The sequence below is a fragment of the Neophocaena asiaeorientalis genome, unplaced genomic scaffold (genome assembly GCF_003031525.2).
Source record: "Neophocaena asiaeorientalis asiaeorientalis breed wild unplaced genomic scaffold, Neophocaena_asiaeorientalis_V1.1 scaffold256, whole genome shotgun sequence".
NCBI lineage: Eukaryota > Metazoa > Chordata > Mammalia > Artiodactyla > Phocoenidae > Neophocaena > Neophocaena asiaeorientalis.
In genome coordinates this window covers 3,289,971-3,314,783 of record NW_020185324.1, presented here as the reverse complement: position 1 = coordinate 3,314,783, position 24,813 = coordinate 3,289,971, and the positions used below count along the sequence as shown (strand labels likewise).

Here is a 24,813-nt window from a genome sequence, read left to right as displayed (position 1 = left end):
ATTAATTAAGGTCGATAATTGGTGGTAATTGGGGTGGAGACCACGACTCTCTTGGGAAGCAAAGTCTGGATTTCAGAGGGAAACATGTGGCAGCGCCACAGCTTACCAATCCATAAAGCTCAGTTCTAGGATTAAATGCCAAAACTCATTGGACTAGGTGCAGTGGTAATGACCTCAGGAGGTGACTTCTACGCGCAAGACTGGTGTTTCAACTACAAGTACCCTCAGCTCATTGTATACTTACTGCATCAAGAGGCCTATGCTTGTCAGTCTCAGGAGGCCCTATAAAAAGGGCGGTAGCTTGAAAGAACATTCAATGCAATGTTTGTTTAACCTAGAGATTTTCCCAGGGCCTCACCTTTAACATTGAGCATTTTATTACATATTTTCCAAGAGCAGAAACATGAAAGGCTAGGAAACAGAGTTAGCTTTTACAGGCAGGAACTGTGTGATAGGAGACAAAGGTACCACCGGTTGGGTAGAGTTATCTTTGGGTATCTGCCAGCAAGATGTTAATTCCTACTTCTGTGCCAGTTTAACTTTTGGAAAGGTTAAAAGAAAAACTAGTTTGGGGACTGAGAAATGCTTGTGTGAGACTCCAGTAGTTTATTCCACTAAGAAGATCCAATTTTCGACCTAGGGATGTGTTCGGGGGCCCTAGTCCCCTTCTAGCTTGATTGAGCCCAAGTGAGGAAGGCCCACGAGTTACTGTCCTGGCTGAGACGAGAGTCCACAAAATTGCGGCTTCACTGAGCTACTTCTACATGGAAGTGCCTCGGATGACTTACCTTCTTATTCTATTTGCCTAGAAGAAACACCCAAGCAAGCAATGGTCAGTTACCATGCGAACTTCTCTCAGAGTTTGAGGGCATTTAAGAAGGACAAGTAGTAGAGCAGAGAGTGAGGTCATTAAAAGGCAAGTCAACTGCACCTTCATGCCCACCCTTCTTTGAGCAAAAGGGTCTTTGGGATAAGCCACTCAACACTGATCTTCTTACCACAGTTTTCTTCATCTTCTCCACTGTCACAATCATTTTCACCATCACATCTCCAGGACACTGGGATACACTGAGTGGAACGGGCACCACAGCTGATTTCACTTATGCGGCATGTTCTCATATCTGTTGATGATATACAGTCTCAAAAGAGCCTCCAAACTCGTGAGTGCAAAGCTGCTGCCCCTGTGCTGTCTGGAAGTGGTGGCATCTGTAACTCAGTGGCCGGGCACACGGGGGAAATTCGACTTACTAGCTGAAGCCTGGGCAGATCCTTCGACAGCTCCATGTCTCGGAAGCCATGCCAACCTAGGCTACCTGGCAGTCCACCGGAGAGCCTTGACCGTGCTACTCCGTCAAGGTTCCGCGGTGTGCGCAGTCCTGGCTTTTGTTTTACTTGGCGTGGTTATGTTCATTGGCTGGCCTGCTCCTTGACCATTATTGATCTGCTGGGTATCAAGTGACAGGCCCGGATACTGGCAACCTAATCCCAACTTCATTAAAAGCCAGATGCTCTATCACCTATGAAGTCTTCCTCTGCCTGGATTCCTTCACAGGCCTCCTTCACAACCTCTTTTCCACGGACATCTTGCAAAGTAGGGACACCCCCTAATTCTTGACTTTATGGGGTCATCCCCCGCTAAAACTTGGGCTGAATCTTCACGGAACCTGTCTTCACCTATGGTAACTCACCTCCCTTGGCCAATGCTCATATAACTTCCCTTACTTCTTGCCTGGAAAACCGAAATTAACACACATCCCTTCCTTTCTGCTTGATTCCAGACCTAAACTTTGTTCATGTTAGACTTCCACTTTTAGTGCTTTAACAGGCCTCTACCGCCTTAAAAGGAACACGGAGACTTTCTTCACCAGGACATGCAAATGATTCTGATTTAACTGTCCCAAATCATCTTCCTCTATGATCTCATAGACTTTTTCCTGAATATCAGCTGAGGATACATACGTATTTGCATACCTATGAAGTTTCTCTTATTTAAGAACAAGCTGTAAGCTCCCTACTTTAATAACTTTACGTTACATGTTTCTTAAGAATTGCTCTATCATCCTATTTCTAGTCACCTTACCCCTTCAGTAACAGATTTTTTTTCACAACGTGAGAAGCTGTGCATCTAAGAGCTTACACTTGGCCCACGGGGGGACCCTCACATCTTGACTTAGCTTCCAGGACCAGAGTGCCATCCACTCTGAGTCATTATCATCAAACATTTGAAATCTATGCACCTAGTCAAGGAGTTCTTGAAATCTGGCTTCAGTCTTAAATGTTCAATAGTGAAGCTACCCAAGAGAACGTCAGTCTTGTTAGACTAGGAAGAACATTCTTTATGTTTTTCAAGATTGGCTGTTAGTGATTTGACTGACCTCAGAGTCAACTGGCCTAACTTTAAGGGGGGGCCAAGGAAAACTAATCAAGTTTTAGATTATACAATACTTAGAGCTATGAGACACGGAACAGCTTGGAAAAGTTCAAGTCCAAAGCAAGTCACACTCACGGCACTGCTCTGGGCTTTCATCAGAACCATCTTCGCAGTCGGGATCCCCATCACACTGCCATCGGTTGGGAACACACTGACCATTGTTGCACACAAAGTCAGACTCGGTGCACGTCTTCTTCACTACGAAAGTTGATTTGCAGGGTTAAAATTGAAGTCACTCACCCAAGAGCCCTACATTCCCACTGGGGGTACAACTGCATTTTGATGTGTTTTACTCTAAAAAATAAATCTGAGTCAGTTAGCACTCAACTGCCAATATCCCGGAGAATCTTAGAGAAAAAAAATTTTTTTTTTTTCCTCAGAGGAGGAAGGGGAGGAAGCTGATCATTTGAGAGACTTAGAGGACACTGAGGTGAAGGGATCCCTTATAATGAACTTCTTCCCTGCTTGATGATGTTGAGATTAAGTAATAATTTTGTTCTTTTCACGCATTTCTTCCAAGTCATTCAAGTTTAACAGTCAAATGACTGGATCATAGTATAACTGTTCTAGCGGCATCTCGTAACAACACATGGGTTTAGTGCAGAGGCAGAAGACCCAGCTCCAGTACTGAATACTGTCACCCCTACAGGTCTATTGGGGCAGAGGAACCCACTGGGTAAGAAATAGAGAAAGCGCAAACCTGAGTATAAGAGAGGTTGTATTTAGCATCCGAAGGGCGGGCTCACATCAACCAGCTAAAAGTCACTGAGCCTGCTATGGAGGCTGCCGGCACCCGTAACTGACTACCAGACTTAAATAGCCTAAGACAAGGTATCAGTTCTGCTACTAATTCTTACTAGGGCAGCCTTTTCTCCTCAATTAGGGAGACCACGCGCTCTGTTGTCCAAACTGACACAATCTCAGTAGAAGGGGGACAGTGTTAATTTTCCCAGGAAGATGAGCGTTGACCAGGGACTGTGCTAAGCAAAGCAGGCAGCTTGGTCATCCTACCTGTGAGGAAGTGAGGGAGTAAGAAGGGGCTTGACAAGGAGCCACATCGGGTATTCTAGGGTCATCCTCAGATTATATTCTTCTTTGCCCGTGTGCCTATACTTTCTACTTGAATTTCCAGTTTAAAACATTCTTCTCTAACGAATATTCTGTAATCGGAAATCAGCTAAAAGCCAACAATTTGCTAAAAAGATGAAAGGGACCACCTCAGGTCAGGGGTTTAAGCCAGGTACAGCACTCAGAGTTCAGAGTGTAGTAAACCAGACAGCCGCTCTGGGTTAGCCTCAGATACTGTTAATGGGGAGACAGTGATTATAGTCAATTTCTAGAACTCAAGATGGGATGATCAATTATGATGACCTGAAAAGGATTATTTACCTCCTAAAATTGTGTAGCCAAGGGAACATGAAAGGCCATATTACTTTCTAGATTCATACCTGCTTCTAAAATCACTGAAATACTCAAAACGCCAGTGTTAACAGTTTAAGTGATATCCAAGGCCCATCTTCTCCTGAGCATGTAGGAAGGTGCCAGAGGGTCTCAGAGTCAGTTATTGTAATTCACCCTGTGATACTCTTCAGAAGTTGCAAAAGAGAGAGTACGGAATGGTTGTAAAGAGACCTCATGAATTTAAGAAGTATAAGATGTTACAGGGATAGAAAAGACTGGTTATACTACAAAGTGAACAAGATACACAGGGTCAGATAGATTGCTAGGGTTCCTCTCTCTCCATTCTGAGCACAGACTGGGAGGGTAAAGATAGGCTGTTTGAACTGGGCCTTGAGAGGTGGATAGAAATTTAGATGGGCCACCGGGGAAGAGAACTACCAGTTCCATTCTTGGGGTATCCGAGTCACTGATGTATCAGTTCAGCCTAACACTTGTAGAAGAGTGAGTTACTAGGACTGATGGAACATGGCTTGCAGAATCCAAGCTGAAGTTGACTAAATATGCTAGTTGACATGCTTGAAAGAAAAGGCCCTGCTGAAATAGTAAGCAAGTTCAACATCAAGAGGTTGGACAGGAAAAACAGGAATTGGCTTTGGAAGTTTTAAGTAATTGTGTAGCTTTTCCCTTCCATGGAGGAACATCTCAAAATAAGCATTCAGAGCTTCCCCGAGCAAAGCTCCCACTTTCCTTCTCTACCTTCATATCTGAGAGGCAGAGACAAATTCTGGCCAAGAATATATTTACTTTTTCCCACTTTGCATGATCTTGATTGTAGGTACATCTACCTCCTTGCCTCTTCCAAACCTTCCTGTTACGTGGCTAGAATCGATTTATGCAGAGACTATTTTAGGAAAAGCCAGCGATGACCCCTACAATGACTCAGGTTAGTTTCTACTGAGGTAGTCAAACGGTAAAGTAAGACTTCACACCATGGAGAGAATAATTACTCTCTTAAAACAAAAACAAAAACAAATGGGTTTTGCCAAATATAGTTTAGCACAGAAGAAGAATGGCTACTCACACCAAGAGAACAGTGGACAAGAGTGAGGTCCTTTAGTGAGAAAATCAGTGAGAGAATTATATCACCCCGGTAACCCAGAAAGAGCATGGAACTCGATATCTTGTAGAATAGATTAAGATCTTAGTGTTAGGATGCAAATGATATAAATGTGTCACATTGGAGAACTATTCTTGGTCCTGAGACTGGAGATAAGCTTCTTTTCTGATACTGCAGCATGGGTTTACTCTGCTTCCAAATGAGCTGCTAATTTACATATTGGCATGCAGACACCCATGATGCTGCTCTGAGAGCTCAAGCACAGGACTGTCTGCCAGTATGTTTATACTATAGCAGTTTAGTAATGATGCATGAAGAAGGAGGTAAGGGCATAACAAGATGGCAGTTGGTGAAATCTACATTTAGCTACTATTTTTCTTCTGGATTTTTAGTTTGTATAGTGGACATCTTTATGTAACGTTGTGCTATGCTCCCTGTGCTATGCGGCTGCTTCCCACTAGCTATCTACCTTATTATGTAACGTCTTTTAAAAGGCAAATGGCAATGTTATCACCGACATTCATGAACAACCTTATTTCAAGAGTTTTACAACAGAGAACAAAGGGATCATAAAGCAAACTTCAGCATGTACTCAAGGTACCTAAATGCCATCTTGACATGTAGTTCTCAGCTGTCCTGGCTTAATGAGAGGTTATACAGGTTGCAAAGACAGGCATTTCTCATAATCTTTTTTTTTTATATATAAATTTATTTATTTTTGGCTGTGTTGGGTCTTTGTTGCTGTGTGCGGGCTTTCTCTAGTTGTGGTGAGCGGGAGCTACTCTTCGTGGTGGTGCGCGGGCTTCTCATTGCAGTGGCTTCTCTCGTTGTGGACCACGGGCTCTAGGCGCTCAGGCTTCAGTAGTTGTGGCTCGCGGGCTCTAGAGCGCAGCCTCAGTAGTTGTGGCGCACGGACTTAATTGCTCCGTGGCATGTGGGATCTTCCCGGACCAGGGCTCAAACCCGTGTCCCCTGCATTGGCAGGCGGATTCTTAACCACTGCGCCACCAGGTAAGCCCTCATAATGATCTTTTAATAGATGCTGATCAATGGGTATGATGGCGTATCCCTATTTTCTTGGGGGAGAGAATGTCTTCCATCTTGCCTAGTGCTTTAAAATCAGCATCTCTGTAGACAGGGAATTAAAAAAAGAATCCTTATCTGATCTTTGATCTGGGCTGGCTTATAGTTTCTATACCAGGAGTTAATTAATTCCTGAAACTGCAGGGGATTTCTTACTGTCCACGGCTTGCTTTTTGGGGATCGGAACCATTTGAGAATTAAAAAAAGAAAGTCTGGGGCTTCCCTGGTGGCGCAGTGGTTGAGAGTCCGCCTGCCGATGCAGGGGACGCGGGTTCGTGCCCTGGTCTGGGAAGATCCCGCATGCCGCGGAGCGGCTGGGCCCATGAGCCATGGCCGCTGAGCCTGCGCCTCCGGAGCCTGTGCTCCGCAACGGGAGAGGCCACCGTACCGCAAAAAAAAAAAAAAAAAAAGAAAGTCTGTTCAAAGCAGTTTTCTGTCTGTCTCTATTTCTGGTCCTCCCCTTCCTTCCTCTAGCTTCCTATACCAAAATTTTGTCTGATCTAAGATCAACCGCGTCTATCATTTGAAAAGAACTCCACTATATCTTCAAAATTCCATACTCAAGTCGCTAACTTCACATCAAACAATCATATCCCTCCAGACCAGGAAGTATAGAATCTTTGGACTCGAGTTCAAAGCAGTTCTTAGGAGTGGATTCTATTTTTCAGAATCTCGATACATTTGTAGACACTAAGATATAATATCATCATCTTTCAATACAATGCGTACGTCCTAGCGAGGTGGCAGGTGAGACTGTCCAGCTCTTTACTCACCACAGTTCTTTTCGTCACTGCCATCAGCACAGTCTTCGTCCCCATCGCATTTCCACAGCAGGGTAATACAGCGGCCATTTGTGCACTGGAATTGGGAGGGTTCACATTTGGCTTTTCTTCCTAAAATCAGGAAGGAACACTTGGCTAAGCTGGGACACAAGGATGGTAAGTTAGAGGTGCTCGTTACCTGAAACCCATGGATAGGAGTCCTCTTGGAGGGACAGCTGCAGACTCAGAGGCCATAACACTGTAGGGGCCAGAGCTGGATGGGCCTTGGGGCAGTGACTGACAGTAACTGAGTTCTTAGCTGGGCACACACCATCTGGATAAGACTAGATTCCCCAGCCTCTCTTGCAGGAGGCATAGCCATGGGACTAAGTTCCGGCTAATGGAATGTAAGCAGAAGGGGTATATACAACTTCTGGGAAATATCCTCAAAGGCACAGGGGATCCAGTTTCCTTAATTTTATTCCTTTCTGGTTCCTGAAAACTAGGCATGGTGGCTGGAATAGTAATCTTGGGTCAAGGGAGCCAGACCAAGATAGAAGGAACGTAGATTGCCCAGAGACTGCAGGTGGCAGGGCAGGGGATTCACCTGTGGACTCATTTCTCCCATTCCTTTAACTCATTTGTGTCATTATAATCATGCAGCCAAATCCTAATCTTTTAATGGCATTTCTTGTCCACATTCTATGCTGTTACTCATCAATGATGCTTCTATTACGAGCAAAGTAAAGGATATTTAGAAAAGGCGTGAGGTTTAATCCATGCTTCCTCATCTCCGAATTGGAGGTCTAATTGGAAAAAGACATGTTTACAAAATGACTCCAAGATAAGATAAAAAGCATGAAGAAGGTACAGTTAAGAGGTGAAGGGAGATCATTTTTTTAAATTTAATTTTTATTTTATATTATAGTTGAGTTACAGTGTGTTAGTTTCGGGTGTACAGCAAAGTGATACAGCTATACATATATATATCTCCATTCTTTTTCAGATTCTTTTCCCGATTCTTTTCCCACATAGGTTATTACAGAATATTGAGTAGAGTTCCCTGTGCTATACAGTAGGTCCTTGTTGGTTATCTATTTTATACCTAGTAGTGTGTATCTGTTAATCCCTAACTCCTAATTTATCCCTCCCCCCCTGCACCTTTCCCCTTTGGTAACCGTAAGTTTATTTTTGAAGTCTGTGAGTCTGTTTCTGTTTTGTACATAAGTTCATTTGTGTCACTTTTTTAGGTTCCACATATAAGTGACATCATATGATATTTGTCTTTGTCTGGCTTACTTCACTTAGTATGATCATCTCTAGGTCCATCCATGTCGCCGCAAATGACATTATTTCATTCATTTTATGGCTGAGTAATATTCCATTGTATATATATATGTACCACATCTTTTTTATCCATTCGTCTGTCGATGGACATTTACGTTGCTTCCATGTCCTGGCTATTGTAAACAGTGCTGCAGTGAACATTGGGGTGCATGTATCTTTTTGAATTATGGTTTTCTCCGGTATATGCCCAGGAGTGGGATTGCTGGGTCATATGGTAGATCTATTTTTAGTTTTTTAAGGAATCGCCATACTGTTCTCCATAGCGGCTGTGCCAATTTACATTCCCACCAACGGTGTAGGAGGGTTCGCTTTTCTCCACACCCAAAGGGAGATCATTTTTAACTTAGTGATGTGAGAAAAGCGAAGCAAGGTGGGAGCCACAGACCTGGATTCTATTTTTCTGAAACTCAGTTTTCCTATGCTCAGTGTATGAATATAATTCACATAATGGCATGAATGAATACACTTAGTTTTTTTTGCCTGGAATGGGACAGCTGATATTCAGGTGTTTCCTATCATTAGCAGGTCTATCCTTCTGGAGGATGTAATTTCTTCGAGATAAAAGGCAAAGATCTGGTTGCTTACAGCAAATACACTGCAAATATTCGAGAAAAACAGTGGAGCCATATAGTTCATGCAGATTCCTTAGGGAGGTCTTCCCGGCAGAAAGCCTTGCGACTTCCTGTACCTTTCAGCGTCTGCAGCTGTGGCATGTGGGTATAAGAACAGATGCTACAGTGACAAGCACAGACTGGAACTCTTGTGTCATGTACACAATGCTCTAGTTGGCATCCATACCATCAGCTACTCCCTACTGTCTGGGAACATTGTATACTTTGTGGCTCATTCCCAGGGAGATTAAAATTTGGTCCTAGTTTACCATACGGGTGTGTGGTTACTTAGGTACTAAAGGTACTCGTCTAAAAACTATATGTACCACTCTGCCCACAAGCGTGTAGTTAAGCTAGGACCCAGATACAAAGCAGGATGAATCAATGGCACTTCCTATCTGTAGTTCGTTTTTTATTTTATCTTTTAATAATTATTATTAGCTTTTTGGCCACACCACGTGGCTTGCAGGATCTTAGTTCCCTGACCAGGGACTGAACCCAGCCTCCAGCAGTGAAAGTGCTGAGTCCTAAGCATTGGACCACCACGAAATCCACCCTGCGCGCCCCCCCACCCCCGGCATTTCTTAAAATTTACCATGTTAACCATTTTTATTTATTTATTTATTTATTTATTTGGTCGTGCTGCGTGGCTTGAGGGATGTTCCCCAACCAGGGATTGAACCCGGGCCATGGCAATGAAAGCCTGGAATCCTAACCACTAGGCCACCAGGGAACTCCTCTTCCTACCTGTATTTCATACTATTCATTCAATCCCCAATTTTTTTTTTTTTTTTTGCCGTACACGGGTCTCTCACTGCTGTGGCCTCTCCTGTCGCGGAGCACAGGCTCCGGACGCGCAGGCTCAGCGGCCATGGCTCCCGGGCCCAGCCGCTCCGCGGCATGCGGGATCTTCCCGGACCGGGGCACGAACCCGCGTCCCCTGCATCGGCAGGCGGACTCCCAACCACTGCACCACCAGGGAAGCCCTCCACAAATATTTTATTGGGCACAAGAAGGGGGAACAAGGAGAGGGTAGAGGCTGTCAGGAAGCATCGCACGCTAGTTTTTATACCGCGAAACCAAGTATGAAGTGCCTGGTTGCCTCTCACCCTCCCCCTTTTATCACTGGAGTCTCGATATAGTCTTAATATTCTCAATGCTGGGGTTATCTGTTCCAGGGCCCACTGGCTGTAGTTCTTTATCCCCACGACCTCTGACTGTTGTGGGAGTGGTAAGAATCTACTTAGAGTACTTTACTTGGAAAGTAAAAAAAGAACAATTTATGATAGTCAGAGAACAGAAATATACATATACTTGGAAAGAAAAGTCAGGTTGCAATTAGAATACCTTTTTAAAAGGTGTTAGTTACCAAAGGTTTTAGTTGTTTGGTCAAAATGAGACAAAAACATCGATGTTGACATCTATGCTGTCAGAAAGGTAACCATATAATCCGACTTGGACAGGGACTTAAAAGTAGGCGTCAGATGATGGTTTTCCACTTGGGGTTAGGTACCTGGCAGATCTCTTTAACAATGAGCCTTGACTGTAACTACAGATTTTATAGACACTCAAGCTGGCCTGGGATTAAATATGGGCGCACAATAGCGTAAGGCTGGTGTTTAGTCCACTGTCACCTTAAGGAAGCTCTCTGAATGTAACTGTAACATACAGGCAATCAACAGTAACAAATACTGGGTTAAAATGCCAGCAATGCTGCTTTAAGAGTCGCTGTTGAGCGGGCTCAGGACAGACACGGGCATTTCCTTAGTGTTTATTCCAATATCTCAAGACAAAAAGGAGTTTAATTTCTACCTCTTATCTCAGACGTTTCCACTTCACCCAAGCTTCTGCCCGATGGTCATAAAGCTGTGTTTTACCATGACACACACGGCTCTCCGTTAAGAAAGGAGAACAATGGCGTTAGGAATGGAGTACGCTGCTAACCAACCATCCCTGCTTCTTTAAAAGAGGAGAGTGGTGGGAGTGGGGGTGGGTAAAGCTAGCTGGCTTTATAAAGGGCTCTTTCTTTAAAGAGAAGAGAAGAAAGACCCTAAGCTCTATGGCCGCGCCTCGGTTTCTTAAGTTTCCTAAGCACCTTGTTTTGAAAGATTGCTCCTGGGTAGAAAGGACTCCCTAGTTCTGTTTAATTCCCTGTATCGTGCAGAGCGGGGAGAGCTCAGCCACCTGACTGCAGCATGGTGGGTTTTCTGCCCAAGTTTCAGGAAGCTTCTCCCTTTACACCTGTGGTGCCTACCTGGGAATGCTGCCGTACAGAGCTCCAAAAGAATCGAAAACACCAAATGAATTAAGCTTTCGGTTTGCAAAGCTTTGGGGGATTACAGGATTGTGGGCCTGTAGTCTATTTCCATCCGTGACAGTTCAGTCTCAAGTTCAGCATTATACTTTCATAGAACAGGGTAAGCTTGAAATGATCGACACCCAGGGTCCTTTCAATGCTTAGGTTAAGCTAAAGCCAATGATGCCTCAAAAAATAAATTACAAGTAGAAGCGCTCGGCATCCTACAACCCAGGGTCTATCTGCTCAGAAGGGTGAAAAGTCGGAGTCAATGTGATTTTTAGCGGGTTCCTCAAAGTCACGGGGTTCACAGGAATGCCTTGGCAGCATCGGGGTGGCTGCAGTCAGGGCAAAGGCTATGACAGCAGGGAACCTGGGTATTCAGCCTCTGTTTCAACCAGCGTCTCTTTTCAACATTGGAGTTTTGTGTAAGGATTTGAAAAGCGTTCCATAACTTTTAAGAAATCAAACGGTTGGACTAGATCTGGGTTTCCTTTCAGCTCTAATACTTAGGATGAATACCCCTACCCCTTTGGGCCAGGGGGTTGGAAGTCACTTGTACCTAGTCGTCTACATGGCTGTTTACACTCACTTGTAATGAATGACTGAAGGCCCAGAAGGGTTGAAGATTTCCTCACTAATTCTGCGCTTACACAGTTGATATCAGACTCTGCAAACTTACTTCAAGGCGCCCATGTCCCAGGAGCCTTGCTTACCTAAATAGTTAACGTTGCTACCCAGACATGTTGGCAGTTCACTGGCTCCAAGCAACTCAGGGGTTTTAATGCATTTAGAAGTCAGCCTGCCGTTGTTGTCTAATTGTCCCTGCAACGGTTAACATGGAAGAACAGTACGTAAGCTTTGGTTAAAGAAAAACAACAAAAAACTGCGTAGATCTTACGGTAAATACCAAGCCTTCCAAGTGGGCTACGAAGTTCCCTGTAGGGCTCCGAGTGGCACCTTTGCAGGAGTGCTCCAGAAGGGATGCCCACAGTAAGATGTTTCTGCGTGTCAGGCTCAGACATGAACTTCAGCCTGCACAGAGGGGCTGCGGCTGCCACACTGCTGGGACTAGCAAGGCCAAGTGTTCACATCTTTCACAGCCCTCCCATTTGCTTGAGTGTACGGGTGTTATCATCTCCTGGAATTTTCTTCAGTCCATTTGTTTTGGCACTTCTGGGGCTGCCAAGGGCATTTATTTTTAGTCCAGCTCATTCCTACTGCTTGCCACTTGAACGCCAATCTTTCTATTCATAGGCTAAAACTCCTTTTAGGACAAGCAGCTTTTCAACTCAGCAAAGAAGTTTTCCTACAAGGGAAGAAGGTTAGTAAGAGGAACTGAGGATGAGGGACTGAGCTGTATTCTGGCCTTACAGACAGCCTCTCAAGCCTTGTGAGAACCAGGCGGGGGCCAACTAAAAACTGTGAAATACTTGGGTTAATCCTGATTCACTCAATCCTACAGTTCAATCATCAGTTTTCCCATTTACATCAGGTTGAGATGATCTTGAGAATCATGGATAAATAACTTAATTTTTATTCTTAGCCAAACACTGTTCTAAGACCTCAGTTTCTTAATTGATTTAATTCTCAATCCTACACAGTCAGCGCTACTGTTCCCCTTTTACATACCAGGGAACCTGTTTGGGGAAGGGAGGACAGTATTTGCCCAAGATCACCTTGGGCAGAACTAGAATTTGAACTCAGGCAGTCTGGCTCCAGATACCATGTGATTGAGCACGCATACCGACTAGAGCACCTGACTCAGGACCACCTCCTTCCAGAATATTCTGCTGACTTGTGATGTGGGTAGTAGTGTCAGTTTAAATTAATCCAGAATTAGGTACTATCACTTGTCAGGATGTCACTGTCCTAACACAGCCTTATTGTTGAGATAGAGCCCACCCTCCCATCCCCATTCTGAATTTTAAAAAATGCTGCCTCAGTATCCCTAGCAGGTCTTTTCCTAGAAGGACTATAATGCTTGGTTTTCTTGTCTAGAAAGAGCTAAGGCCCTCCTGATATATTTGGGAAGTTATTCGTTTTGTGGGTGGTAAAAGTCAGTGGTTCTCAAGATCAAGTTTGTATCAGAAGCCCCTGAAGGACTTACTAAAACACAATGCTGCCCCCTCACCAGAGATTCTGACTTTGTAGGTCTAGCATGGGGCCCAAGTTTGCATTTCTATTGAGTTCCCAGAGGCTGTTGACCTTGCTGGTCCCTGACCACACTCTGAAACCACTGGGGGAAGGTTAGGAGGCTAAGATTCTACCCACAATGCGGGTGACTACTTCATTCTCAGGGTTGGACTCTATAGTACTCACCCCATAAGTCGTGTGCATCACTGGATGGACATAGGTGACAACTGCCAATCGAACAACAGAGATTATGATGACGACCTTTGTGCCATCAGGTAAAATCTACTTGGATATCTTAATAGGCGTACACGGTAAAGAGGTTCTTCTAAAATCTGTCTTCCCATCCCCATGTGCCTGATCTTTGACTGACCCACCACTCACTCTAAATCAGTAGTCCAAACGTGAGCCTAGATTCTTCTCCCCTGACATTTTGCCATCAAGTCCTGGGCATGTCCAAGCACTCATCTCTCACTTGATCTAAATTTGTCTCTTGTTCCTCTGCCTCCAGGCTGCCATGTTCTCTGTCCACATCAACGTGGTGAATCAGGCAGCCAAGGATGGCCCAGAGTGCCAGGGATGGGATCACTTGCAGGCTTCTCATGGGCTCTAGGATTGAGTCTAGTTTCCTACCCATTTCCCCCGCTTCTTCCTATCGCTTACCACCCGTTCAAATGTCATCCTTGAACGAGCCCCTCAATTGCTTTCTTGACCAATTAGGTGTGGTCAGGCTGCTTTCTCACCGTCTCCTGTGCCTGTCACAGAGCCGTCACATACTGAGATGTGCTCACCTACGTGTTTCCATCTCTACAAGCGGAGATCCCCTATGGCAGGGCCTGGAACGTGTCTTTGTAAGTTGGGACCGGGTGCCTGACGTCTAAAAATTTTTTAGGCACTAGCGAGTAGTCCCCAATGCATCCGTTGACTTGTTAGTTCACTAATAACGTTGGTCTGAACTACAGATTTTTTTCCCAAAGCATTCTTCCCAGGTTTTCTTAACTTGAAACCAAGTATGAGCAGTTGTTTCACTAGTTAGCATACTTTGAAAGACTCTTAGGTTACAAAGGCCACAGTTCTCAATGCCTACGAGGGTACTTTCACCTCATCTTCAGAAACTTTATCATTTAAAAACAGAGCACTTTCCTGCACTTATATTATCAGAATGAGTGTGTCAGTGTGGGTCCGTTAGCCTCGTTTCCACGTGAGGAGAGAGGTGCCAGCACGCAGGGCTCACTGGTAAAGTTAGAAATTTCAGGGCTTTTACCTCTGACGGATTGTAGCGTTCTTCGGTAACGTTGGCAGCCATCTATTGTTGATTGAGTGCTATCACCTTTGTAGGATCATCTGCAGAGATGGACTAATTCCTGGCTTTGTCACATGAGAGTCTAAGCTCTCGGTGAGTTTTGAGAAATCTTCATAAGCTGTAACCCACGTGGTGTGTGGGACTTCCAGCAATCTTCAGCTGCTACCTGCCTCTTTTATGATTAAGTCTTGACCACTGGGTCTGCTCGCTCCCATCCAGAGCTTCTATACCAGGCTGTCTTTGGATCACTGATTTCCCGTTTGACTTTCCCACTACACTAAATGTCATGAAGGAAGAGCCCAACTTCTTGGTCGCTGTGTCGCTTATGCCTGGTGCTATATGGCATGTGGTGGGCACTCAGTAAATGGAAGTCAAGTGCTTTTGAGCAGAGGTACAAAGGATGCTGGCATCAAGCTACCACCTACTTAGGGAACCTATAGATCAGTTAGTAGCTCAGACCTTGGACAGGTATCTTAAGAAAACTAAAGATTAGAGGCAGTCTATAAAAGAACCTTACTTACTCATAGTATCTGGGGGAAGAATTATAACACACGATGTAACTTGGAAATGTTGTCTATCACCAAGGGTTTTATCGCCTCCCTTGTTTGGCAAATTACAAGCCCGACCCGATAGCCCACCCCTCCCTCTCCCACAACCATGGTCCTATCTTATAGTTTCTGCCCCCAAAGTTCTCTCTTAAATACAGGGCCATGAATGCCCTTTCCCTGCTCCGCCCACCCATGCAGCATCTTTAAAATACAAAGTGGGCAAAGGATCTCTAAGCAGATATTAAGCCACTTCTAGCAGAATCGCTGTATTTATTCTCCCAGCACCTGGCAGGCGTTCTCTTGTTAATTTAGAGCCACCATATAGCCATCAGGCCCAAACTTTTCTAGGAAACTTCGCATGAAGGGAAACGTGTGCTAAGTTTAAGGTATCACCTGCCATCTCATTTAGTCCCTGCAGTGCATCTAGTGTATCTAACTAGGCAGTGTTAACAATGTTTAGAATTTTTATTGAAAACCAACAGAAAAGCTTAGCAGAGACACCAATTCGGACTGAAAAAATGCAGAGTGAAACTGAGGTAATTGTCATTTACAAAGCCAGATTCTCCTAGAGCTAAGTCATTCCTCTGTCTTTAAGTCCTACGAAAAGCTACCAGTCTTCAGATTTCCTAGCCAACAACTCTTCAGGTGGGCCAAAAAACTGCCCCTGGACCACTGACTTCTGCTCAGCAGGTACATCTCATCCATCTCTGCCCAAGGTATTCTTGGACTCTTTCTCTTGAAAGCAGTCTCCGTGCTGTGGCTTAAGCACAGACGGGAACAAACGAAGCAATTTTGAGTCTATCCCATAACCACCTGGAGAGCAGCTGTATTAGCCCACCCTGGGAAATGCTTCTAAGGCAGGAACTTTTATCATAAGCTTCATTATAGAGCTTATCATAGTCCTTTGAGGGATTTAATTTTTTATAGCCTAGTAATGTGAAGGTGGCTTTCCAAAGAAAGGTCAGTATCCAAAGTAAATTCAATTATGACTCGAAATTGTATAGATGACCACCTAAATTTGATCACTATTCCCTCTAGAGAGGGACAACTTTATTCACATTCTGTAAGAACTAGAAAATGGTCTAAATAGCTAATATCTACATTTCTATGTGGTGCCCCAGGTCTTCTGGTCTCTGGACCAAAACCCTACGGCTGGGGGCTGTTCCCTTGATCTTCTGGTTGTGCTCTACTCTAGGAGTTCTTGCTAAGTCTGATCAGTCTGACATTCCTCCTGGAACAGAAGGGGCTTGTGACTATTTTTCACCTCTCCTAGAACTGTAACAAAACTACTCAAGTGAGATTGGGTTTATGGGTATCCAATTTTATAAAAGGCAGAAGCACTTCTTTTGAGCACGGAGGCTGCTATAATTAAAATACACAGTATGGTTATATTGAAGTCCTAACATTTGGCAGCCCTACTGAACTTGGCCTTTATACGTGCTTTAGGTATCTAGGGACTCCAAACAATTCGAGCAAAGAACCAAAATGAGCCAGGGCAGGTACATAGCTAAATGTAACGTGAATTGGGCAAAGGGGTGATCTGGGGAGCAATGCTGCTCCAGACCACGGGCAGCCGTCATTGCCAATGAAGGCCTGACTGGTGACCCTCCTTTAAAGAGTCCCTGCTCACATGCTCATTCTTTGATCTAGATGAGGATTACAATTATTGTCGTATCTCCTCTTGGTGCTATCTGGATAAGTCAGGTTTATTTTCCCTCTGCCCTCCGGTCTCCTGTCCCTCCAGGCACTGCCAATTTCACCAACCCACTCCCCACAAGAGGAGAAGTTCCGTTGACTCTTGTTGGTGGTTAGCCATATCTGAATAGCTCTCACAAAACCCTGGTTCTTCTAGGCTCTGGCCTTAATGAATATATAGTACCCCAGATCCTAATCTTGACTACCTAGGCTGGAGGAAAATGTCCTGGAACTCCGAGGAATTTTTTTCCATCAGGTATGCTCCATTACTCAATTTTAATTTCTCTTGTTAGCCTGACTTAAGTTCCTTGGCAGAGTCTTAAAGCACACGTGCCCTGTCCTAGAGTATTTTAGACCAGCATCATGCGTGTGTATGGGCAGAGTGTAGAAGACCAGGGCCAGAAAGTCAGTCCATATGCCCTGGGGCTTTGAACTTCAGACAGGAGCCAGCCTGGGTTAGCTTAGGGTCAATCCCTGCCTCAGCCAACCCCAAATTTCCTCCAGCTCAGAAAGGACGTGTCTCCTTTCCTTCGAAGAATTTAAGTCTTACGTGGGCTTCTATTTTCCGCTGTTCACGGCATGTCACATATTTCACATGTGGCCTAGGGGAGCAAAAGGGAGGCTCACCTACCTGATACAAGGTGAACATATGGCTTCAACTAACTCATTTCGACAATGTAGGTGCATTCATAGCGTTCTAGAGGATAAAGTTAACCTCCAGTGGAAAGTTATTATACATTAAATTAAAAGAATATGAAAAGAACGCAGCAAAAACGAATCTTCTGTCCCACCTTTCTGGACAGTCATCAGTGGTTTCTGGTATATCGGAGTCTTTTGAAATGATATGAAAGGTGTAATGTAAGCCATGGCACTACTCTGAGAAATCGTTTAATAAGTTAGTATTGCTCAACCATTAATGATTAATGTTAGAGTCTGAAAACATTTCAGGGCTTTTCCAATCTCTTAGTTTGGTTACACATCAGGGGTCATCTTCACTAGACACTCGCCGTTTTTCAAGGAGTCCAGGCAGGGGAAAGCATTTGAGAGAACAGTCCATTGGAGCCTGTCAGTTTTTCACGTTCCCTTAAAGATAACATTTCTCAGGCTGCTAAATTACGAGCCCGCGGAGCCACGTGACCAACCTAAACGTGATCGGGCGGCCAGCCAATCACAGAGCGCAGAAAAGCCCGTCCCAGCTTCTCACGCTCGGGACAGTCAGAACCTAAGGGCAGGGGGCATTCGGAGACTCAACCCCCACAAGTATTGCTTGAGGGGCTGCTTGACCATACATTAAAGTTCGCTCTCACTTCAGGAGACTCGTGACTGCGGGCAGGCGGGTCTCCCAAGCCACCGGGCGACAGGAGCTAGGGACTCTGGAGTGGGTACTTAGGACGGGGGCAGTTTTCCGTCCCATTTCCCCAGAGCTGGCGAGCCAGCCCCTTGGTGTCATGTCGAGATCACTTCAGGGACCTGCCAGGATTCTCACCGAATCCTCCTAGAAAGGATTCTTGTCGCCTGCCTGAGAAAGTTGTGCGGCCCCAAATGAGAGAATGGCTGAGGACAGGGCTCCCAGGCCCAGTGCGGCACACCCTGGGGACCCGACAGTTGTCCCCACCGCCCTCCCCAACAAGCCACAGTCACACACCAGCTCTCCCAGCTCTCGTGCTACTCCCTTTGATCTACTGGTTAGAATGAAGGCTAATTACAGTCAGCAGATAAGGACCCAATTCCTCTCGAGGAAATCTCACCGGGAACGAGGCTCAGCAAACTAACCTGATTAAGTCTTCGTTCCACTCCCCTCCCCCGTTCAGCTATCCTGGAAACCCGAGAGGTTTACAAACGCTCCCCGGAGAGCGGAGAAACATCTAGAGGTGAGTCCTATTTGATTCAAGCCTCACTCTTCCTCTAACCCGCACTACACAGAGACTGCCCGGCGCCCGGGGAGTCGCAGTCCGGGTGCGCACGCTGCGCACTTCTAGCCGCTCGGCGGAGACTCCCGGCGGCAGCCCACCGAAGGTGCGGGTTCCTCACCGCCGCGGGGAACCCCACTCCCGGTCGGCACCCGGCGCCCCGCATCGCCGGAGGCGCCCTTCCTCACCCACCGCCCGCTCCCACCCTCCGTGAGGTCCGAGGGGCGCTCCGGGGGCTGCCGCGCACGTCCCGGCCCACCCGGCCCCCTGCCTCCTTCCTAACACTCCGCCTGGCAGAAGAGACACAACCATTGTTCAACGGCTCAGAAGCCCATATTCCCCAACCCCGGCCAAGCGGAGTGAAAAACGAGGCAAAGCACAGGTTTTAGGGGAGGCAGTGTAAGGGAATGAAGACTAGTTCGGGCAAGGCTTTAGGACACCCCAAATCCCACTATACCCCCAGCCTGGCTCCCGGGAGCCGCGGTGCTGACAGCTCAGAGGCGCCACCAGGGTGGGGAGGGAGAGAAGGCGACGAGAGTGAAGAGGCGCCTCTTAGGAGGGGGGTGGGCAAAAGGACCCGCGCCTCGGGGCCCCCTGGCGCCCCGGCTGGGTCCGGGCAGGCCGCTTCCAATCCCCGGTGCCTGCCCTAATTTCCTGATCCAGGGAACCTGCCGCCGCAGCAGCTGGGAGCTCCCTGCAGTCATTACTGTACCTTCCCGGCAGCCGCCAACCGTAAATGCAGCAGCAGCAGCAGCAGCAGTTAGCACTGATGCAACTACTGAGGCTATTGCCACCGCCTTCCCACTAACGCGGCTTACAGTCCGGAGGGGGGGGGGGACTTGCAGTTTCCAGGGGCAACAAGCGTCTCTCTACCACCTTCTCCTGCGCCTCAAAGGAGGCTGGTCCTGTGAGGCTGGTAGGTAGCTTCTTTCTTGGGCCTCCTCTCTCCACTTAAAAGTGATGAAGAGGAGTGGATCTAAACGTTTGGGCTACTTTGGTGTGGGGTTGGGGATGCCTGTCTCAGTCAAACGCTAAGATGCCATTTTTGCTAAAAATTAAATGTGTCTTTAAGTGAGAGCGTGTGTGTAAGGAGAGTGCGCGCGGTTGTGGTTGGTCCTCTGTAACAGAATGGGACGAAAGTAACCCAGTCTGGGCTGAGGAGGAGGGGGATATCGCTAGCTCAGCTCTGCATTCTCTCATCAACGATTATAGTTAATTGCTAATTGCACAAATGACAGTCAGAGGGCCTGTAATTAGAAGCTTAACCTTTTCTTGCTTGGGGGAGGGGAAACCCGGTTTATTCTTCTTGATATAGTTTGCAACATTCAATTACAAGGCTCAAGGAAAGAAAGAAGGAAGCAAAGGCAAGACTCCTGTAAAGGATTGATTCCTGTTTTGTGTGTGGCAATACTGAGCCTGTAATTTGCTTTTGTATACTTCAGTTTTCTTGCACAATTTCCCTGGTTGTCCCCGTTTAACCAGATGGGGAGGACACACCGGGCTATTTCACCTTCTTAAATAAAGGGTTTGTATATTTTTAAAAAGTAGTTTCGATCTCGAATGACTCAAACTCCACCGATTTCAATAGGACCAGCTCTGACGCTATTCTGTCGATGATGTGAGAAGTAGAGGGCTCCTGGCTAGCTATATTCCTCTTGTCTTGGTGCTCCAGGGCATTTGTCAAGGCTAACCATCACATTGAATGTTTATTAGGAACTTACTGGATCCAGGAGATGGAGAGGAGAGGAAAATTCCAGGTCAGGATACACTTTGGGGTGGGGTCAGAGGACACCCAGATTGTGAATGGTCTACACGAAGGGGCTTAACTCTGTCAATATGTATTGGTGGAGACTTGCACTACAGTTCATTTTGAACTCTGTTTTGCTCGCTCTGTGGTTACACGTTTGATACAAACTGCAGCAGACGCACATGTGTTGCGTGTGAAACTGAGTTGAGCTCTGCTTTATGCCATTAGTAGTGAAGTTGTTGCTCACCTAGCAGGCATTAAGGGATGGTGGTAAAACAGGTGTGTGGCATTTTCAGTATTCTTGGGGTTCTGAAAGAGCACATTAATATAGTCGTGTGGTTTGTTTCTAATATTTTACTCAGAGATAAATATGTATACTATAAGCTGAACACTGATATGGTATAATAAGATTTACCTTTGACATACATGTTATGCTTTCTATCTCTCCAAAGGATATACATAACCTGTTGGTGCACTTAGCTGCGGCTCTGTGTTCAACCCTGTAGCTCTCTTGTTGGATCAAAAGGAAGCATAACTTTTGGCTCTACCTCTCATTGGCTGTGTAACTCGGGAAAATCTCAGTGCCTCTCTGTGCCTGCCTTCTGACCTACAAACTGGACACAAAGCCATTCACATAAAGTCAAAGTGCTCTGTGGCCTCAAGGACCAGCTCTCTGCAAAGTGTTGATTATTAGAAGGAAAGGTTGTAAGGAAGAGTGAATTTGATTAATATAGAAAGTAACCGAATAACCAAAATGATAAATTTATCATGAGTGGAGATGGGTGTGGTTGAACTAGGCTCAGAGAGGCTGACACTGCTGCATACAGAGCCTTCAGGTAAATGCATAGGCAACCCCACTCCCACAATCTACCACATTCGTTCAGTTGTTGAAGCAACACACACTGAGCATCCCTGGGCAGCAGGCACTGTGCTAGGCGGTAGGTATACGGAGATGCTTGTCTAAGGAAGCTCAGGATCTGGTGGGGGAGGCAGAGAAGTTGGCGATTGTGGTACCCTATGCACAGTACACGCTTAGGCTTCAAGGTGCTATAAGGTTATAGGCAAAGAGTAGCTAATCTGACTGGGGGACCAGAGTGTCAGAAAAGGCTTTCCAGAGCACTTTTCTCTGAGCTGAAGTCATGACTTTTACCAAGCAATTCCAATTCTCTTTACTGCTGGACACATGGTAGGATTGCACTTCCTGGCTCCATTATAGTTAGGTGGGGCTGAAAGACCAATTTTGGCCAATTATTTGTGAGCAGAAGTTCTAGGGTGTCACTTCTGGACTGGGGCATTTAGTGGGTCTCTTGCATGAGACCCTCTCTTTTGGTCTGCATGGTGACTAGAGATGCTCAAGAGATGGCTGCTCCATTAGCCTGGTCTGAATGACTAGACTGAGTAGTACTCTGCTGTCTCCATGTCTCTGGCAATGATCATGTAGCGTAGAGGTCAGCAGATGGCCAGTGACCTGTTTCTATATGACCTATGAAAAAGAGTGGTTTTTACATTTTTAAAAGAGTTATGCAAAAAAGTGAAGAAGAAGAAAAGGCAACAGAAATTGTATGTTGCTCACCAAGTGTGTAATATTTACCATCTGGGTCTTTAGAGAAAAAACTTACCACCTCCTGACATAGAGTGAAAAATAACCCTTTGCTGTCTTTATCTACTGAGCTTTTGTTACCGCAGCATGACCTCTCGTTCGTTAACTTGACTGATACTCTGGGTGAAGGGGGAAGGAAGACCTCGGTGAACAGAGGGAACAAAGGCAAAGAGAACATCAAGTGTTGAGGAAATGCAGGGGCTTCAGGATGGTTCCATAATGGGGTTGCATTGGGCTGACGGCAGGAGGTAAGGCTAAGGAAGAAAGGGCCTGGATTATATGGAACTGTGTATGAAATGCCAACACTTTTTTTTTGCATTAAAAATAATTTGTTTTAAATTAAAGTATAGTTGATTTACAATGTTGTGTTAGTTTCAGGTGTATAGCAAAGTGATTCAGTTATACATATACATATATGTGAGAATATGTATATATTCTTTGTCAGATTCTTTTCCATTATAGGTTATTACAAGATATTGAATATAGTTCCCTGTGCTGTATAGTAGTAGGTCCTTGTCGTTCATTTATTTTATATATAGCATTGCATATCTGTTAACCCCAGACTCCTAATTTATCCCCCCCCCCTTTCATGCCAACGCTTCGGACTTGATGCTGTTGGCCATGGTGAGGACTTGTGATGGATTTCTACCGTGATAGATTGTGATCAGAGGCCTGACATGCAGTGTGTTTTAGAACTCTGACGTGAAGTGGTCTGTAGGGTGACTTCTTTGGGAAGCAGTGTAGGATGAGACTAGAGGAAGAATAGTTAGAGGCCCTGGTAGTGACGGAAGGCACCAAGAAAGGACAGGAAGAAGCTATTATTTGCAGTCAGAAATATTCACGTAATTCTTTCATGAGATTTTTCTCCCCAGTCCTCTGCATATAGCTTTAATTAATTAAGTAAGTAAGTTATTTATTTTGTGGTACGCGGGCCTCTCACTGTTGTGGCCTCTCCCGTTGCGGAGCACAGGCTCCGGATGCGCAGGCTCAGCGGCCATGGCTCACGCGCCCAGCCGCTCCACGGCATGCGGGATCTGCCCGGACCGGGGCACGAACCCATGTCCGCTGCATCAGCAGGCGGACTGTCTACCACTACGCCACCAGGGAAGCCCTGCATACAGCTTTTAGAACAGTGTTTTCCAACCATGGTCAATCCATAAGAATCCCTGGGGACTTCCCTGGTGGCGCCGTGGTTAAGAATCTGCCTGCCAATGTGGGGGACACGGGCTCGAGCCCTGGTCCAGGAAGATCCCACATGCCGCGGAGCAACTAAGCCTGTGAGCCACAACTGCTGAAGCCTGCGTGCCTGGAACCCACGCACTGCAACAAGAGAAACCACCGCAATGAGAGGCGCAAGCACCACAACGAAGAGTAGCCCCCCTTCTCTGCAACTAGAGAAAGCCCCTGCCCAGCGACAAAGACCCAATGCAGCCAAAAATAAATTTATTAAAAAAAAAAATCCCTCGGGCTTCCCTGGTGGCACAGTGGTTGAGAGTCCACCTGCCGATGCAGGGGACACGGGTTCGTGCCCCGGTCCGGGAAGATCCCACATGCCGTGGAGCCTGCGCGTCCGGAGCCTGTGCCCCGCAATGTGAGAGGCCACAACAGTGAGAGGCCCGCATACCGCCAAAAAAAAAAAAAAAAGAATTCCTGGAAATGTGTGTTAAAAACACAGATTCCCAGGTCCCTCCCTTGGAGATCCTTACTCTGTAGGTCTAGTCCAGCCCAAGAGGCTGGACTTGTAACCTTACTCCAGGCGACTCTTAGGATTAGCCGTGATTAAGAAACCTTCCTACAGAATGTCTTCTTCAATGCAGTCTTAACTGCCAAGTAGCTTTACTTCTCTAAAACCTGTATGTATATATTTGTCCAATTTCCCCAGGGAAAGTGGGTTAGGGCTCACAGAGAACGGGAAGGTCAATGTTGGGCATTTCTTTTTCTTCAAGCCCTGGAAACTAATAAATATGGGCAGCAGAAGTCATCTTCAAACCATGTTGCTAGGCTGAAGCACTCATTACTGTGTTTTCTACTTCATAGCCTTACCATAGGAAGTAAGAAGTGAAATGAACTGTCCCCTTCTGGAGCCTTCTCCTTCTACAGTATTTTGACGGTACTTTCTCAGGCCTCCGCTCCACCATTTTCTAATTGTGTGGCAGCCAGTGAAATAAACGGGATTCACCGCACTCTAGGCTTTACAGGTAGGATCTGATGGTTTAAACCAGTGGCTCACAAACTTTAGCTTTCATGAGAATCACCTGGAGGACTGGTTAAACACGGATTGCTAGGCACCATCCCAGAGTTTCTGGTTCAGCTGGTCTGGGGTGGAGCCAGAGTATTTGCATTTCTAACAAGTTTCCAGGAGATGCTGATGTAACTGGTCAGGGAACACATTTTGAGAACCATCGCTCTAAATCCATCAGCATAACTTCCCCCCTCAGCCACTGTGATCAATTCAAGGGTCTCAACCAGTCAGCCTGTGGTCTTCTGGCCACACTGATTGGATACTTCAGTCCTAAGCACATTATTCAAGTCGATCCAGTTATAATGAAGTTCAGGATTTTTGCTTGGTTAGAAAGGCACCCTTTTTTTATTTTTCTTTTTTTTTCCTTTTCACTGACTTCTTATTTTTAATTTTTTTCCAGTGTTGTTATTTTTAATTAATTTAATTAAAAATTTTATTTTATATTGGATCATAGTTGATTAGCAATGTTGTGTTAGTTTCAAGTGTACAGCAAAGTGATTCAGTTATTCATATCTATGTATCCTTTTTTTTTCAAATTAGTTTCCCATTTAGGTTATTACAGAATATTGAGCAGAATTCCCTCTGCTA

The 24,813-nt window shown here is 45.6% G+C and overlaps 1 protein-coding gene across 1 annotated transcript in view; it reads right to left on the bottom strand.

The window, feature by feature from the left end:
* Nucleotides 1-18,176, bottom strand: part of VLDLR (very low density lipoprotein receptor) — a 30,317-nt gene extending 12,141 nt beyond the window's left edge. Inside the window, exons 1-4 of the mRNA XM_024734250.1 lie at nucleotides 18,034-18,176; nucleotides 6,806-6,954; nucleotides 2,507-2,629; nucleotides 999-1,121 (exon numbers count right to left, since the gene is read on the bottom strand). Coding sequence (XP_024590018.1) covers nucleotides 999-1,121; nucleotides 2,507-2,629; nucleotides 6,806-6,954; nucleotides 18,034-18,176 — 538 coding nt within the window. The remainder of the gene's footprint in view (nucleotides 1-998; nucleotides 1,122-2,506; nucleotides 2,630-6,805; nucleotides 6,955-18,033) is intronic.
* Nucleotides 18,177-24,813: the final 6,637 nt, after the last annotated feature.